This window comes from Aulonocara sp. 'chitande type north' Nkhata Bay, linkage group LG1 (genome assembly GCF_057382095.1).
Source record: "Aulonocara sp. 'chitande type north' Nkhata Bay isolate Kocher_YH1m ecotype deep benthic linkage group LG1, A_spYH_male_GT1.1, whole genome shotgun sequence".
Classification (NCBI taxonomy): domain Eukaryota; kingdom Metazoa; phylum Chordata; class Actinopteri; order Cichliformes; family Cichlidae; genus Aulonocara; species Aulonocara sp. 'chitande type north' Nkhata Bay.
In genome coordinates, this window is record NC_141344.1 from 14,832,659 (window position 1) to 14,850,585 (window position 17,927).

General features: G+C 39.5%; 2 protein-coding genes across 2 annotated transcripts in view; one reads left to right on the plus strand and one right to left on the minus strand.

The window, feature by feature from the left end:
- Nucleotides 1-679: 679 nt before the first annotated feature.
- On the minus strand, nucleotides 680-12,550 carry kctd3 (potassium channel tetramerization domain containing 3). The gene is made up of 19 exons (XM_086282817.1): nucleotides 12,092-12,550; nucleotides 11,675-11,728; nucleotides 10,769-10,814; nucleotides 10,303-10,376; nucleotides 10,137-10,195; nucleotides 9,409-9,489; nucleotides 9,073-9,231; nucleotides 8,361-8,451; nucleotides 7,715-7,905; nucleotides 7,400-7,515; nucleotides 7,131-7,218; nucleotides 6,507-6,623; nucleotides 6,238-6,408; nucleotides 5,974-6,129; nucleotides 5,598-5,694; nucleotides 5,245-5,438; nucleotides 4,999-5,137; nucleotides 4,765-4,887; nucleotides 680-4,332 (listed from the first exon to the last, which is right to left on the minus strand). The coding sequence occupies exons 1-19, from the start codon at nucleotides 12,160-12,162 to the stop codon at nucleotides 3,789-3,791; spliced, it is 2,571 nt and encodes an 856-aa protein (XP_086138943.1). The 5' UTR covers nucleotides 12,163-12,550; the 3' UTR covers nucleotides 680-3,788.
- An 899-nt stretch (nucleotides 12,551-13,449) lies between these two features.
- LOC147338815 (nuclear receptor-binding protein-like) overlaps nucleotides 13,450-17,927 on the plus strand; it is a 14,133-nt gene continuing 9,655 nt past the window's right edge. Inside the window, exons 1-10 of the mRNA XM_086282942.1 lie at nucleotides 13,450-13,620; nucleotides 14,208-14,577; nucleotides 14,753-14,875; nucleotides 15,071-15,172; nucleotides 15,314-15,403; nucleotides 15,633-15,673; nucleotides 15,780-15,874; nucleotides 16,537-16,620; nucleotides 17,210-17,265; nucleotides 17,351-17,449. Coding sequence (XP_086139068.1) covers nucleotides 14,260-14,577; nucleotides 14,753-14,875; nucleotides 15,071-15,172; nucleotides 15,314-15,403; nucleotides 15,633-15,673; nucleotides 15,780-15,874; nucleotides 16,537-16,620; nucleotides 17,210-17,265; nucleotides 17,351-17,449 — 1,008 coding nt within the window. The 5' untranslated portion in view covers nucleotides 13,450-13,620; nucleotides 14,208-14,259. The remainder of the gene's footprint in view (nucleotides 13,621-14,207; nucleotides 14,578-14,752; nucleotides 14,876-15,070; nucleotides 15,173-15,313; nucleotides 15,404-15,632; nucleotides 15,674-15,779; nucleotides 15,875-16,536; nucleotides 16,621-17,209; nucleotides 17,266-17,350; nucleotides 17,450-17,927) is intronic.

A 17,927-nucleotide genomic window follows, 5' to 3' on the forward strand; every position in this document is an offset into this window, starting at 1 on the left:
CAGCCACAGAGTAGGGGGGAGAGGCTGTGAAAAGAGAGCTTGTGGAGTGATTGTAAGGGACAGTATGGCCCTGAGCCCCACACACACACACACACACACACACACTTAGGGTTTTATTAAACTCATAAATCACAATGACGACAGACGCCATCGCAGAGAGGAGACTGTCTGAACGGGAAGGTTAGTGTAATGAGCGCGCTGGGGAGACACACATACACACCTTTGTGACACTCAGACAAAACAACAATTGCGCACTCTTAGTTATCCATGCAAACCTTACCCAGACGTGACTGACTTACGATGTATAGTATTAAAAAAAATAGTGTCAAAATTTTAAGTGGTAAAACTATCAGAAATTCACTTTCCTTTCAAGGATCTCATAATTTTTGTACATTTAGGAATATCAAATCCTAAAAAACACCCAAACAGCATTTGTTATAAGATTAATCCTGATATCACTTTGATGATATCTGCCCAGAAATCTCGACTGAAATGGTTCAAGACCGATGAAACATGATTTGTTTGCACTGATAAATAAAGTAAATTGGAATAAAAAGGTATGTTTCTATCTAAATATAAATGTAAATTATGTAAATAGTTGAGTATTTTTTAAGAATAACAATGTGAACTTATAAAAATGAAAAAAAATCTGTAATTTTAAGAAAGAAGCGAAACATGCTGAGTATAATCAGACGTTTTAGTGAACACAGTGGTAGTTTCAATTGCACGAACAATGTGACTCTATAGCAACTTAATATTTGATCATTACTCAATGCAGTGGTAAATAATATAGCATAATGCATACACAATGTAGAAAACAAGAATGCACAGGCCTTTTTAAATAAACAGATATGTATTTCTTTGAGCTCATTAGCATCTGGCTGCCATATAATGTAAACATAGCCAGGGGAGGTTAAGGAGCAACAGATAAGAGACACTGCAGAAGATAAACAAATAACTATGTGCAGAAATACTCATTTAACTCCATGTTCCTATAGAAAATATACATTAGCAGGTTAGGTCCGATAGCATGATTATATTAATATAGGCCTTATGTTTGTATGAACAGCGTATACATCAACACACCATTAGACAAATCAATGCATCCGCATCAGGATTTTGTTCTGATTACACGTCCACATTGCACACACTTAATGTATCAAAATGTTACATCTTTGTACAAGCCGTTAGCACACGGTCAGTTCTGTCGTCATTCAGAAATGATTACCAATGAAACATGTTACATTGCTGCTGCTTTTGGAAAAGTGTGATTAATATTTCAGGACATGGTTATGCTAATTAAGGTTGTCACTCACAGATATTTTTTTGTTTCCAACCTATATGGTATGCTTAAAACTAAAAGTACAAGTTACATTTTAAAAAAATATATAAAATCCCCCATCTTGGGAGGAAGTTTCGATTTTCCGATCTTAATGCATGTGAGGGTTATGTGCAATGTAGTCTGCTAATGTAATGTTAAGTGCCCATGTATCAACCACAACATCCGTATCGGACATTTACTGTTCTCAGTGTTGTAATGTTTATATGTTGCCAGTGCTGGCTAAAGACAGTGTGATGAAGAGCTGAAAGACTTTAAAACAGTTCACTTACTTTTTTCATATTCAAGATTTCTTTGTTTCCCTGGAACAAATTGGGGAATTTAAAAAAAAAGCAAAAAAAAAAAGCAACCACAACATAATAAACATCAGTATCACTGTCGATCCAGAATTTCACAGTACACTCATCGGTAAATCCCTAATTACTTAATATTTAATGCCACTCTTTACATCTATTTTATCCCGCTGTAAAATCATAACACAATTCTAGCCAACAGCGACGTGGGCAGGTCTGTAACGTGCCTCCACAATGAGCTCCGTCTTCACAAGCATTTGGTCACAATTTCTTTCAATTAAAACACATTAACGGACTGATAACCGCCAAACAAGTTACATAAGGCACTGCAACAGTCATTCAACACAACACACATTTTATACCTGTTTCAAAGGGAGTAAAGTGATGTAGTGTAGGTCCTTGTTTTAGCATGAGTGTAGTGTGAAAATAAAAAAATAAATAATTAGAGTGATCTCACACAGGCACCACTGTGAAAATAATAATAATGATAAAGCAGGAACACAAACGGTTCCTCTTACTTGTGAACTATAGCAACAAGCTGACAATAAAATGTGTTCTTTCTCTCTGTTGAGACAAGAACTTGACTATCTATACCACAAAATACTAAAAAGACATTTGCTTTTACTATTTTGTGTAAATATAATTTTTTTTAGCTTCGAGCACTGAATTATCTTCTTTGAATTCCACATATAGATCGTCTAATAAAATACCTCACATTTTTTAACATTGCAGTCCAACGCTTCACACAACTGTTTCAATTTTTGTCTTGTTTGAGGATCAAAGAGCCTGTTGAACTGCAATTAGCATCAAAGGAGATTAACAGCGTAACTTGACTGGAACTAACGGGTAAAACTGTGCCAGCTGGAGTGAAAAGCAGTCACTCATCCACACGGGGGTTCGACGTTTTTGCAGGCTGTTATCCACGTAGATTTCAGTTTGAATCGCCCGGGAACCAGAGTTATTCATTTCTGGTGTGCATGATAAATCCACTGTTGCATAGTACTGAGCTGTCATACAACTCTGTAAAGTTGTATCGCCTGCTTGAACTGCTCGCTCTCTATTGGCTTTTTAGTGTTGTTGCTTTAACAACAATAATTACTGTGTCCCAAAGTATTCTAGGATCCAAGTATCTGCCTAGAATTCTAGTGAAGGTAACACATTTAAGGTAAGTAAAAATCGATTGCACGACAAATTGCACATAGTGTCAGAGATGCTTGATATAATCGTGGTCTGCTCAATTCCACTGCTCTAGTGCTGAACGGATGAGTCAGCCAATCAGGTGATCAATCACCAAATGGGGTCTAGTTTTACTGATTTGTTCCCTTTTTATACCATTATAAGTGAAATAGTTTGTGATAGGTAACATGTTATGACACTGTTTTAGACTAAAACATCTAAAATGACTTGTATGATAATAGAAGTAACTGTTAGTTACAGATATGAAGATCAGTTTAGATCAGGTTCTGAACAAAGTAATGCACACCTGATATAGGTTATTAGAAACACTTTGAAATATCTTGGTAAATGGTTACTGTTAGTGCTGTGGTATGTTATTAATGTTAATTAGTTCATGTTTTCACATTTAGAAGTGACCGACCACTCCTTTAACCGTACCTCGTCAAACAGACTTTTGTCCTGTTCTTGTAGTGGCTGTGTGTTCCTTAAGATGTTGCGTGAGCAACATCATAAAAGGAAGAAAAACGCATTTTTCTTTCCAGGACTGAGCCAGCAAACGATCTGATTCATGCCTAAAACTTAAAGTGCTAAAAAGATTATCAGCAATCTGTTAAGACAGCCTAAAATAAACACAAACAGAGACAGGAGGAGCATTACTGGCACCTGGCAGATTTTTACGAGGGTGAGTGATCTAAGAAAAAAAAAGAAAAGCATTCCTGCCATGACAGTGATGTTAGCGTTGGGATGTTGTATATTTATGTTGCGCTCAGTATAACATGGCAGCACTCCTGTTGTGTGGGATTTGAAGAGAAACAAACATCCTGAACCATACTTTAACAAGGCTGTTGTGGAGGCGGAAAGGGCCGTCGCTGCTTTTTTGCTTCGTGTTCCTCTTTTGCTCTTAAATTCTGTTATCATGATCACCTAGAGAGTGTACCTCTACGAGATAACTTCCACCGAGAGCAAGAGAAAAGGCGCCCTCACAGGCTGCTGTCCTGGCTGGATGGCTCAGGTACCAGCTTCCTGTGTCGTGGTGAGGTGGACAGTTTGGTGGGGGAAGGAGAGGCATTTGAAGAAGAGTCGCTCCCACCGCCTTCTGATCCAGAGGGGACAGAGGCAAGGTGTGGAACTGGAGGAGCCCTCTTTCTCCCAAGAAAGCTTCCTTCCAGTACTCCCCTTTTCCTCACACCTCCATCAACCTTCACCGCGTCTCCTCCCGATGCAGGAGCCTCTCCTTCTTCTGACTGAGCATGTACCTTTCGCCTGACGTCACCTCCTGGAATTGGGCTGTCTGGAGGCTGCCGTGCAGATTCCTGACTGGATTCAGCTTTTGTGGCAGATACTCCAGACGCTCCAGCTGTTGTGTTACAGCTTGCACTTGTGGTACGGGAAGCCCACAGCTCCAAGACTGAGGCTCTCCTCTCACTGTCTTCAGGCCCAAAGTCACAAAGAGAGCGGCGGGCATCAGGGGTCTGCCCTGTGCTGTCCAGGACACCTCGAGTCAGGCTGAAGTTCTGGAAGTCTCTATGAAAGCATGATAATATAGACAGTCACCGCTAGATAGATAATGGAACATAATGCAAACAGGGACAACTCAGCATTTCCTGAACTTACATTAGTAGAGCATAATCAAATTACTATGTTATTGAAATGCCAAGCAAAGCGACTATAAAGCCAAGTGCTTCTGTTATTGTAAGGCACCACAAAGTTTCCATCTCTCCCTGCTCTGTCATCAGCCAGAGCTCTTCTTTGGCGAAACACAGCATTGTGGGTGAAGAACAACTGATTTAGAAAGTGGTTAAATCGCACAAGAAAAACACTCAATCTTGCTTACTAGTCTCAATATTGGGTTTTGTTTTTTTGGGGGGGTTTAAGTTTTGAAATCCTAAAGTTATCACCTTAGTATACTCTTATTTGAACCCTTCTAGTATAAGTGTTTGATAAATGATATTTCACCGGTAGCTGTGGAAGGACTCAGTTCGACGAGCACGGGCCAGCAGGGGGCTCTCTCTGTAGGGTCGCACAGCTCCATATGTAGCCTGGGTCTCGGGAATGGGCTCCGGTGCCTGTAACTGCAGACTGATGACAGAAAAAGAAGAAGTCTTTTATGTTCCTTCAAACACATCTTCTGATAATTCAGACGGCATATATAGGCTTGTAACCTCAATAAATGAGTGCTGCCTTTCTAACCTCGAACAGGACTCTCGGAGGCGTGTGTGGTGTAGCAGAGAGGGGGCGGGGCTAATGTTAGGTGTCGCACAGCGGGAGGTGCTCAGGTCGCACTGGTCCAACAGCTGTAGCAGCTCCTCCTCTGTAGGCCCACCTATATCTATCAGAAACGAGAGGAGCCTCATTAAAAACTTACTGTTTCATTAAAACAAACACAACATTCGCCTTCACATTTCTGGCTTTTCACTAATCTCTCTCCTTCCTCACCCTCTTTCTTCCTCTCTTCTCCTTTATTGGCGGTGTCCATCGCAGTGGTCAGGTCCCACATTTGGATGCTGCCATTGCCGTGACCTGTGAACAGATAACGGCGAGGTCGGGACCCCATTCGACTGGAGCCCTCACACTCCCGTACCATGAAGCAAGTGATGGTGGTCCCATCCACTGACTGCACTTCGCAGATCCTGAGACACAAATATGTCATTTACCGGTAGTAAATTTTAAAAAGAAGTGCCAAGATCCTAAAGGGACATTTAATGAAAGAAAAAAAATATCATGTATGTCAGATAATAGGAAACAAAGTCAGATAAAGGTCAGGGGAGCAGAGAGGCAGGGCATTGTACCTTTTCCCAGTTGACGAGAGCCTCACAAACAGTTTGTTGGTGATGGGGATCACCTTCTGGATAAAAACTTGCTGATCATCTCTCTCTCCAAAAGGACCTGAAAATAAAAAGCCAACTCAGTGATGTTAAGATACTGCACAAATACTGCAAAAGCCACTACGTAAGGTGGTTAATCATAATTAAATTTTATTCTTTTTCAGTGTCAGCTTCACCAACATATAGATACATTTTCAGTTAAGGTTAATAACGATGATGATGATGACCGGTAACTCTAACCCTATTTTGCACAGGGTGGGATTTGTTGTTTATCTTATCAGTGGTGGATTAAAGAAATTCATGTGTATTACAGTGCAAACACACTTTTTAACTCTCTCACCTATATCATTCCCAGAGCCGTAGCTCCCGTGACTCTCTGCTTCCTCCAGAGACAGAATCTTGAAGGAAGCTAGAGGGGTGGAGCCTGGCTGTGTGGAGATCATCCCTCTGAAACGGGTTACTGTCCACGTCCGAACGTGGTTGTTATCTGCACACACTGACAGACACAAATACACAACCACATAAGATGCAGGCAGCTGTTATCCTATAAAATCCTCTATAGCCCACACATAGACAGGGATACTGCCTGCAACACCTTCCTCACCTGATACCAAATGTTTCTCAGACAGCATGATCTTTGTCACTGGGCTCCTGTGCACAGTGAAGGTCTGAAAGAGCTGGGGTCCTGATCCTACTGTCTCTGGGTGTTGCACGATCACTCTCACTGCTCCACTACTAGTCCCATAGGCTATCTCGATCCAGTTCCCACTCACACCTGAGAGTAGGAGCAGTGGAAAAACAAAAAGCACAATATAAATATGTACAACTAAGTAACGGTAGTTTTTCTGTGGGAAGAAAAACTTGCCCACTCACTGGTTTTAGGTGTGAGGTAGACAGACAGTGCAGTGATGGCGTCATTGGATGGGTCGTGATAAAGCTCGGTCACCAAAAGATCGTTGTCTTTCATCCTCAGAGGAAATTTTTGCATGTCTGAAAAGAAGAAGAAGGTTACATGTTAGCGTGTCTTTGTTGGGGTTTTATAAGCCCTTCACTGAATCATTCACTGACTCAGATCCTGGAATGAATCCTCTTAGTAAATTTCTATCTTTTAGATGGGGGGGGGGGGGGGGAGAGGCCATGGTTGTTTTATAAGCATTTCATAGAGAATGATGAATGCATGAAGCAAAAAGACATCTGTGTTTATTAGAACTGTTCCAGAATATTTTACTATTTTGGGGGTTTTTTAGGTATTCATTTTTAATCTGCTTCAGTGCCTGAAATGTTTGATAGGCACAACAGTGATCATCATGGATCAAAGTTACCAAGTTGCTCCTGGTTTGAAGAGAAAAAGCAAGGGCAGTACTGCTTGGCTCACACAGAGAGGAACACCTCTGTCTGTGGCATTTGACAAGATGTTTAAATGGAATAATGGAATAAAAAAAAAATATCCATAAACTGTGTGACAGACAGAGAAAACATAAACCTGTCTGTGTGTACCTATGTAGTAGATAGAGCCATTGTTACAGCCCAGTAGCAGGAAGGATCCTGCAGTGTCACAACTGGTGATGGGAACCACATCTTGAACCTAACAAGAAAAAAAAGGGAACTAAAAATCAGTTCAGTACTGGTGCCTCTCACTGGGAAGCAAATCTAAGTTAAACAAATGCACAATTCAATTATTCAGTATATCATTTTTAATAAACACAAACAAGGAAAATCACAAGCACTCAGCCCGCTCTGTGTTTTACTCACATACGCTCTCCTACCTGCCAGTGTTGTGTGACAGCGTTCCACACTCCAACCTTTCCTGTATGACTGGTAGCCACCAGCTGGTTCCCGATAAAGAAGAGATCGTCAACAGGTACGCCGAGACTGAAAACCCCTGGGGCAGCGCGTGGAGAGAATGAACTTTAACAAAGTTGTAGAAAGCTGGAAAACGTGAATGTAGACTAAAGGTGGAGTCAGAGATTGAAGGAAGTTACGGGTGATACAAAATGGTATGTATGTATACCTATTAAAAAAATCTAGCCTGAAGCTTTAAAATGGGGGGGGTTCTGTTTATTTGTTTTTTGTTAGCCTACCTATCTCATTACCGCTGCCTCCATCTTGGATACTCCAGAGGATGATACTGCTTTCAGAGGCGGCAGCCACCATCTTGTCTTTATCTCCGTGTGGGCCGCCCACCACCTTTGCATTCAGTGCAATACGTTCAATGGTCCAGTCAAGGTAGGGAGAGGAAAACACCTGCTGCCATCCAGAGGATTCCTTTATCCTGCAGAGAAAAGAACACAGAAATACTTTTTACCCTCTGATTATTTTTATGCCTTTCTCGTTAAGTTTTTAAATCGAGAGTGACAAACATGCACCTCTGCACTGGAACAGTTGGATTTGGTTAAGATTAAAGAAGTCTGATATATGAGCTTTCATAAATGTGAGCGTACATACCCACTCTTATTACACCTAATAACATTTTTACCAGGTTGTCCATGTTGTAAAAAATGGATATTCGCAAAAAGAAATAATATTTTACTCTCAGTGTGGACTGTTTGCTTCAGCTATAATTAATATTTGAATCAATTTAACTCGAATAAAACCAAAGATGACAGCTTGAATGCTGGCACTCAGAAACACGAGACATAAAAGACAATGAATGCATGTGTGCATTATAAATTATTTAATGTGTCCCACTTTTGAGCTAGAGCTGTATGAGAAATGTTGTAATATTACCTGTAGCAGATTACAAAGTGCGCATAGGCTGCTACAATCCAGTTGTGGTGTCCTGCTATAATCAGCACCTTCCTAGGGTCAACCATGGGACCTGCACACACAAACAAAACACCATTAACCTCATGTCTTTCACAGCATGCTTAGCAAGACTTTTTTTCTGCCTAATTACTCATTTATTGGTTTCTAAATTACCTAAAATGTGATTCAGATCTCTAAAAGCAGCCAGACACTCTACTCTCTGTTTATTACCTCTAATATGTACATCACATGATACCATCATTAGCAAGGAGCAGACCAATTTGAAACTAGGCTACTTCAGTGAGTGCTACTAACGCGCTAAAAGGATGTCAGGTCATATTAGCTCCAGCAGTGATGCACACACACACACACAAACACACTGTACATGAACTGAACTCTCTTACTGGCATATAGATACTGATGTGCCACACATACGACTGTATCATAACTGTCCTTGCTCCTTCACATGCAGTAGATGCACAGTTGTTGGGGAAGGCAGAAGGCAGATTCCTGTTTCTACTGACAAGTCACTTACTACAGTTCCTGCTTGTTTTTTATTCTGAGATTACACCTACAGTATATTCCACAACTGAGTTTTCACAATTTGCTATAATAGATGTAAGCACATGCAAAATCTTCAGATTATGACTATTATTCATCTTCTGTATTCAGAGAGATGTCGCAGGCTACTTGCCCAGTTTGTGGCCGTCATCTGTTCCAGGCGAGGCAGAGAAGGATGGGTGAGAAAGGGGGCCAACGCGGGTGAAGCCCTCTGCTCCACTAGGGCCTGGCCGTTCATCTGAAGCAGAGCCAATGGGTGCTGATGCGGGGCTTGATTTTCGTGCAGGGATGGCTGTCAAGATTAACAGAAATTTATAAATAAAAATTCCTGCTGACTTTCACTTTTGTGCTGTTCTAGAACTTAAAAGCAGGTTATTTCCATTTTCCATTTTTAAGATATTTTTAAATAAAACCTCAGAAGGATGATCTTTCAGTTCAGTTTCAGTGTCGCTCAGTTTCACGTCTTTACCTGGGGGTGGCAGGTAACCATGGAAGAGAACACTACCACATGATGAGCGGTCCAGTTCCTCACACAACAGCAGGCGACGCACTGCACATGTATGCACGCACACAAAGACAGAGGGGCAGACAAAAAAACAAAGCAAAAAGCAACAATATGCAAATTAGTATTAGGTCATTATCATAATAACATTAATATGGGTTACTTAATATAGTTACTGCTGCTGATTTTCTTTTTCTTTACTGATGGAAATTTTCCTCAGGATCTCGTTCTTTAGTTTGTTTTGCCAAAGTTCATGTCCACTTTGATTCAAATTAGATCCAAGTACTTTGTTCTGTATATACGAAGGTGATCAGCTTTCACTGAGGTAAGCTTCCCATTTGAGTACAGAGACAATGCAGGGAAGTTACAAACACTGAAACAGGATGTAAAACAACATTAGAGTACGTGGAACTAACACTATTACAGCTGCGAGGTTGGTTAAATTGAGCCTCAAAAAAAACATTCACTAAAGAGCAACATTTCACATTAACGACAGCAGCTCTTTGTACTATACTCGTTCCAAAATAAACCCCAACCTACTCAACTATTATGCAATACCTGCTGATATTGGAGACATGGAGTGAACACTGCAAAATGTATTGGCTGCAAAACAGGTTTATTATAAGCTTTCCACAATGTTTGTACTCATACTTGGCTGACTCGGTTTCCTGTTAAAACTTTGTTCCACAACATACCCAGAGGAGTAATCCCATAAAACTCTGCTTCATGTCTCAGGACGCTGATGTTGACACCCCTGCAGAGAGAAACAAACAGCATATTTGTTCTGTAAGTTACGAGGAACAAAGCGACAGAATTACACCAAAAAATAGATATTTTCTGAACATCATTAAGACTGCTCACCGCAGGTCCAGTTCTTTGGTTCGGAGGAAATTCAATATTGGTGCAAAAGCTGTCGGGTCTCTGTCAATAAATATCTGAAAGGCAGAAAATCAGTTGGTGAGGACTGAAGATCCAGTAGTTTGTCGCAAACAAAAGCTGACTAACTATTAAGTCACTTGATTGGAGAGTTAATGAAAATGTCACGGTTCTGGAGAGTTACAGTGAACATTTCTGTTTATTTTCTAACACTTTTCAGAATCCACAACAAATTCTGCAACTAAAGTTATGAAGTCAGAAGTGGCCTTGCAAAAACAGCGCGTCATCCAACAGCAGAGAAGTGGATGTCAGCTCATCTGCTCATCTCAGCATCATGTATCGTACTTCAGAACAGTAATGTGTAACAGACAAAATGTCATGTCCTTTTTTCCCCCTGATGTTGGATGGTGCCTGCAGATGCTGCCCCAGTTTGGAAGCAACAGCTACTCACAGCTCCAGTTTCATCCCGAAGAGTGGAGATCCTTCCACTCAGTAAACTGGAAAAGAGACACACACAAGAGTTCTCCAGTTAGCTAAAGCACATCTCTATTTCCACTTACCACCAGTGTCACCACAACAAGCAATTATTTTACAATAACAAACACTTGGCTAGCCTGTTGACACTGAAATACAAATTATTACCATGTCAGTGTGTGCTGTTATTAACTATGACTATTAAGCTGAAAGAGTCTGCATGAAAAAGAAAAAAAAAAAACTTCAGACAGCTGGCAGCAGAGCAGATAGACTGACAGACGGGCAGACAGACAGGTGCCTTGGCAGGCATTTACACTACTTGGTCAGCTGTTGTCAAACTGTGAGCCAGTCCAGTGTTTTGAGTTTGTTACGACTCTGGTATCTGCCTAGCCCCAATCAGCTGTTTAGCCTTAGAGGGTAGGATTCCCTCTAAGGCTAAAATCTGATTTTAAAAAAGCCACACATTCCAATACCTTTATTATAACATTTACATTGAACACTTTTGCACTGAGGACTACTTTATTATGAACCTTTTTCCGGTAATAGTAAATAGTAATTCTAATCCCCTGATATTTACCATCACTGGGATTGTAGCGGGATGAAGTAGGGCAGAAATGACATAATGTAACATCCATACTTAACATTAATTATGTAATATGAATGAGTGCATAGTAATATGCTCACTGAGTCTGACTGCTATATGCATTTAGATCATTTTCTACACAGCAGCTGTAGACAATACAGAGAAGTCACACAATTTACAACTAAAGTGGAGCTTCTTATTTGGTAGCAGCAGTAAGGGAAGAGCAGTAACGCAATCAGCTCCGTGTATTAACCAAATATATCCCATGTGCTTTACAAGAGTCTGGCAGCATTTACAAACCTTGAAAAGAAAGAGTCTGGGATCCACATCAGAGTCTGTCTGGAGGTGCTGAACCTGCAGTATGAATTATAACAAAACACAGTATTGTGAAAAAATAGAAAGTTGCATCATTAAAATCGTGACTGGGCAATCTGTCGACCAAGAGGTATAATTAGTGGTCACAACAATGACTGGTGTGGCTAAAAGAAGAAAAAAAAACTGCCTTTATTATGAAACTAATATATTGTGTATTTTCAGTGTGTACATTATCCCTCGTGTGTAAGAAAGTAGGAGTAACGATCAAGTAAACAAGCTTGTGTCTACTCGAGCTACATCCGTGGCTGTTTGTCCATGTAAACACACATCATTACCCACAGGAGCTCAAATTTCACAAATAATTGCCATCATCTTTTGAGGTGTCCCACTGACGAAGCTTACCTCGTCCCACCGACGTTTAACTGAATGATCTCTCCCATCGCAGGCGTTAAACTGTTACCATTTGTGGCCATGATGAAGTGAACCAGCGAACAGTCGCTGCTCCGTTATGAACGTTTCTGTCACGAAGGCTAGCTTGCTAACGCTCCAGTCCCCAGCTCAGCTGATGCCCCGACTCCTCAGCCTCACAGCCTCTCCTGCTTCCACCTTCCATAAAATATCAGTTATACACGACCTATGTGAATCGCGTTGCTATCATGAAGCCTCCGCATAGTGAGCGAAGACGGGCTGGGAGTGTTTTTTAATCAAAAAGGCAGCCACACAATAATTCCTTTATTTCCCTGCGCGCTTGTTTGCATCACTGCATAGATGTAAATCGTGGATACTAGGTTGCGCAGGATTTTAGCAACGTGAAACAGCTGTACGAGCCAGCTAAAAAAAAAAAAAAAAAGGCAAGAGAGTTCCCCTCTAGCAACTTCCGCTTTCGATGAAACCACGTGGTGCCAATCGCTAAAACAATGTTTTAAGGGGAAAATTATTTTTAATTTATAATTAATTTAGTATTGCTAACCGGCACGAGATACGTACGTTTAATTAATTACTAAAATAGTCGTATGACATACAAGCACATATTTATGAAATTACAATGCCCAGTGAGAACTTTTGAACTTGTATCTCATATTAAGGGATCTATCTGGATTGTTGTTCAACACAAGTCGCCAGAGCAAAATGCATTTTATTTTGCACGGTAAAAAAAAAAAAAAGTGCAGCATAAAAATAAATACAAAACTGTATACTTGGTAGGTTGAAAATTTGAGATACCTAACTCGGAATTTTCCGATTACTCGATTTTTTTTTTTCAGTTGCGGAAATATGAATATGAAATAGCTCAAATTCAAATAATCACACAGTTTTAATGGTGTTTAGCCTCAACGATCGTGTGATGGAGTAAAAACAAAATCAAAGTATATATCCATCTATATGTAACCATCCATTCATCTATTATATATATTTTTTTTCCATGTATATTTATATATTTATTTATTTTATTTATTTTTTCTAAAATATTAAAAATCTATATATTGTTCTTCTTTTTTTTATTATTTAATTTGTTTTATCAGACACAACATTTTGTTTCTTTCTTTGTGTGTGTCTGTTAGATCATGCGTTGTTAAGTTTGGATAAAAATATTAACCACTCCCACACAACATCGAGGGGAATTATGGACCCAGACACAGCTAAATTTCGAACTCCGGCCTAGTGCTTTGGACAAAAATAATGTAGCCTTTTTGTGTAACATTTTTAAATTGCGTTATTCGACGTACTCACCGCTCTGCGTTTTCTGTGCGCAAGCAAGCGCTCCTCAAGTGTTGCCCCGCCCCTCCCACTTATGCTGTGCGAAAGGGACTTGAAACCCTGCAACATTTTTTATGGCGAACTAACATTTTTTATATTGCCGTCTCTTTGCAGCTTTTCCATCAGTATGTAACCCTGGGCTGTTTGTTAACTTTGCGGTGCTCTCGTGATCCACGGTAAGACGTTAGTATGTTGCTATTCAACTTTTTATGTTGGCAATCTGTTTATTTACCTTTCATTAGCTTGTTAGCCTGGGGAAAGTTAGCCAAGGAGTGGGTGGTTGAACTTTAAGCTAACATTGAACACTAGCAGGAACCTAACCAAATAAGTTCACTTACACGAGTTATTTAGTCTCCTGTAACAGTAATGTCATTTTGCGTCTAAGCTATCAGTAAAGCGCAGGGCTTCCTCTCTCAGTAACTTAAACACACAATTATAGGTAAAGAAACTAGAGTCGGAGAGGAAATGTGAATTACAAATTTTGCTAATGCATCCTGAATGCATCTTAACTTCTTACTACTTGGAAAGAATTGTAGCTAATTTATTAGCACTAACGACTCATCCATTCTTCGTGAAAACACCTTTGGATGTTGAACAGCCATTTTTAATCAATACAGCTGTTATTAACACACGATATGGACATAAATGGGAATGATTCTCAACTCTTCTACCTCTTAGAACACGTTGTCCTTGTTATATATAAAAAAAAAAAAAAACCATAGAAGCCCTCTCACGTTCTATACATATGTGTTATTGTTTACAGTCCTCCCTTCTGATCGCTACGTTGTTGAAAAGCCTGCCTGAGAAGAAGATGGATGTGTGACTCGTTCAAACAGAGAAAGGAGAAACAAGAAAGAGACATTGTGTCACTTGTTTCAACTCAGAACCTGTGTGTTATGATGTCTGAGTCAGAGGAGAGGGGAACTCCCTGTACTGAGGGAAAGCCAGAGCTCACATCAGGAAACATGTCCAGTACTACCCACCAGGTACAAAGTGGACCCTCTGTGTCTCCATCTGTGTCCTCTGTCCAGCCTAGTACTATCTCAGCGACAGAGGATGAGGACGAAAGTGAAGATGAATCATATATTCTGGAAGAGAGCCCTTGTGGCCGCTGGCAGAAACGTAAAGAAGAGGTAAGGGTGGATCATTGAGGTAAACTATAAAATGAGGCATAGATGAAAACAAAATGCTGGAGAGAATAAAAAAAGATGACGAAAACACAAAACTTGAGGAAGGTGTTTTTGATATCTGCTTCATTTTGGTAGTAAAACATCTGACCTCATGAGCCGCTCTTCCCTTTAAATGTAGGTGAATCAGCGTAACGTCCCAGGGATTGATGCTGCATACTTGGCTATGGACACAGAAGAAGGAGTGGAAGTAGTTTGGAATGAAGTTAAGATCTCAGAGAGGAAAAATTTCAAAATGCTGGAGGTGAGGCACATTGTTACAAAGTGATCAGGCACATTGGTACAAAGTTCATAGTGACGCTGTGGCATTTTTTGAATTCTATGAGTGATGTCATCGGGAGCTACTTTACAGGAACTCTCTATGAGCAAGTGGAAAAGCAACATTTTGTACTATTTTATTATAACTGCTATGCTTTCTGTCCTTTTTTCTTGGATTTAGGAGAAGGTAGAGGCTGTATTTGATAACCTGATCCATTTGGAGCATGCCAACATTGTCAAGTTTCACAAATACTGGGCTGACAAAAAGGACAACGGGGCCAGGGTGAGTCTCAGGCTTTTGGAGACATTGTTTCATATTCTGTCAACTCCATAAGAATTATTACTATTGCCCTGAAATAATCACAGTTTACATTTGAACAATGTCTCTCTTTGTGTTTTCTACACACTTCTTTATCTCCCTAAGGTGATTTTTATTACTGAATATATGTCATCTGGAAGCTTGAAGCAGTTTCTGAAAAAGACAAAGAAGAATCACAAGACCATGAATGAAAAGGTAAAAAAAAAGACTTTATAATACTGCATATGTACTAGAATATATGAAAAGTCTTCTCTAAAGGTAAAAAGTAACTGTGTTTAAAGCCAGAATGTGGGACTGTCTTTCTGGAGCAAAGCGTAGTTTTCATATTATAGTAACAAATATGTGCTTCTTATTATTTGGTTAAATGTCAAGCCATTTTGGAAACCAACTAGAAATTGCTCTGATAAATTGTATGATCCTATAGGCTTGGAAGAGATGGTGCACGCAGATTCTTTCAGCTCTAAGGTCATTTTTAAAAATGTTCTTTTATTTTAATATACACTCACATTGATAGAAATCCAGTACATTGTATGTAATTGTAATTTCTTTTTCTTTTTTTCCTGATATGCAGTTATCTTCACTCCTGTGATCCTCCCATCATCCATGGCAACCTGACCTGTGACACTGTCTTCATTCAGCACAACGGCCTCATCAAGATTGGATCAGGTATAAAATTACACAGGTTTCATCCCCTGCGTTTTAGGTAGTGAAGGCAAAGCAACAGTAAAGGAGTCAAATTATAATAAATTATGGATTAAGAACCAAAGTTTTCGTAGAATTAAACAGGAAATTTATGTGATTTTATGTACAAAAGAACAAGAAACAATGTTCAAGTGTTCAAGTCTTGCCAGTGTTAAATGTATATTTAATACACAGCCCCTATTATTGCTTTTAGTTTGCAAGCTGAGCAGGAAATAGACTTTGAGGAGTTCAGACTTCTTATATAATGGTCAAATCTTTGCCTTGTTCTTGTACAAACCAGTCCTGCACATCATATGAGGGAACAAAAGTTGTGCATAATGTGGTTTAGAAAACCAATTTTCTGAGTGTAAATATGGCTACAGTGACTCAAGTGTAACCACAAAGCCTCCAGACAATCCCACACTAAAGTTTAAACAACAGAAGGTAATATTTACATCGCTAGTTTATGAATTTGGTTCATCTTTTCATCGCTTATCTTTCTTGTTTTTGTTTTTTTGTTTCATTACTTTTTTTTTCAGTTTGCAGTTTTGCTTCTTCCTATCCTATGCTTACTTTTCAGACTTTTCTTACTTTTTCTCTCATCTTTCTGTGTATTCTGAAAATAATTGTCCTTATCTCATTTGCAGTTGCTCCAGACACCATTAACAACCACGTAAAGACTTGTACCGAGGAACAGAAAAATTTGCACTTCTTTGCTCCGGAATATGGAGGTAGATTTTCTCTTATTACTGATATTAGCAATTTATACCTATGATACAGCTCTGTTGGAAAACATGTTTAAACACATGAACTTCAGCTTTCTCACAAAAATATTTTTATTATAGTAACATGATTGAAAAGTCAGGGTGTTCCATATTTCATTTTCTTTGCTTTAGTTTAAGAGAGTACACGTTTTTCTCTTCAAAACCCTTTCTGTTAAATAAAATATGGCAAGCTTGTATTTTTATACAAACAGTATTTTATGTAAATGTATATAACATCAAAGTATTAGAACAATATAAAATGTAAGGAAGAGGTCCTTGGAGGCATACTAAATTCTTATGCCCTATTCTAATATTTTTGCTTATTGCACAGTTATTTTTCCATTGAAATTGCAAGCACAAAGTACTTCATGCAACAGGATCATGTATGCTCTTATTAATATCTCTTTTTGGGTTGGGGTTTTTTTTTTTTTTTTTTTTTTTTGGTTTTTGGGGGTTTTTTGGTCAGCTGTCAAAGACGCACTTTTGATTATTGGATCATAGGTCTTAGTCTAGATTACGATGTAATATATGTACATGCTGTCTTTTCCCATTGTAGATGTTGATGTTACTACAGCCGCAGACATCTACTCCTTTGGCATGTGTGCCTTAGAGGTGAGATGGGACCCGTAGTATATGATATATAAGAGCTTAAACTGTTTCCCAGAGCTGTCTGTTAATGAGTGCTGATGTGTTGCAGATGGCACTGTTGGAGATTCAGGGGAATGGAGACTCTTCTCATGTTTCTCAGGAGGCCATCAACAATGCCATACAGTTACTGGAGGACCCACTGCAGAGGGTGAGATTCAGTATATTGTGTGTTTGTAGGTGTCAGCATCTTTATTCAGTCATGATCAAAAGTTTAACACCTCTTAAAAAAATAGCAAAAAATCATATTTTGCATGGTTGGATCTTAACAAGGTTCCAAGTAGAGCTTCAACATACTGCAACAAGAAATGGGAGTAAGACAAAACATTTTTCTGGACATAACCAGTGGCCGTCTTGAAGCTCCATTGTTCCACTGAAGGAAAAAGCACCTCACACCATTTTTTTGAAGGCCTTCAGTCTCAGATGCTGTCTGATGTTTATGGGGCTGCAGTCTGCACCAGTAACAGCCTTAATTTGGGTTGAGGACCATCCAGTGTCTTGAACGACAGCCAATTAGATCCTCCGGCTCAGTGCTGGTGAAATTTTTTTTTTTGGTTCTTCCAATTAACCACAACCCTCAGGATCATTTAAGAAATTCCAAATGACTGTCTTACTGCGTCCCACCTCAG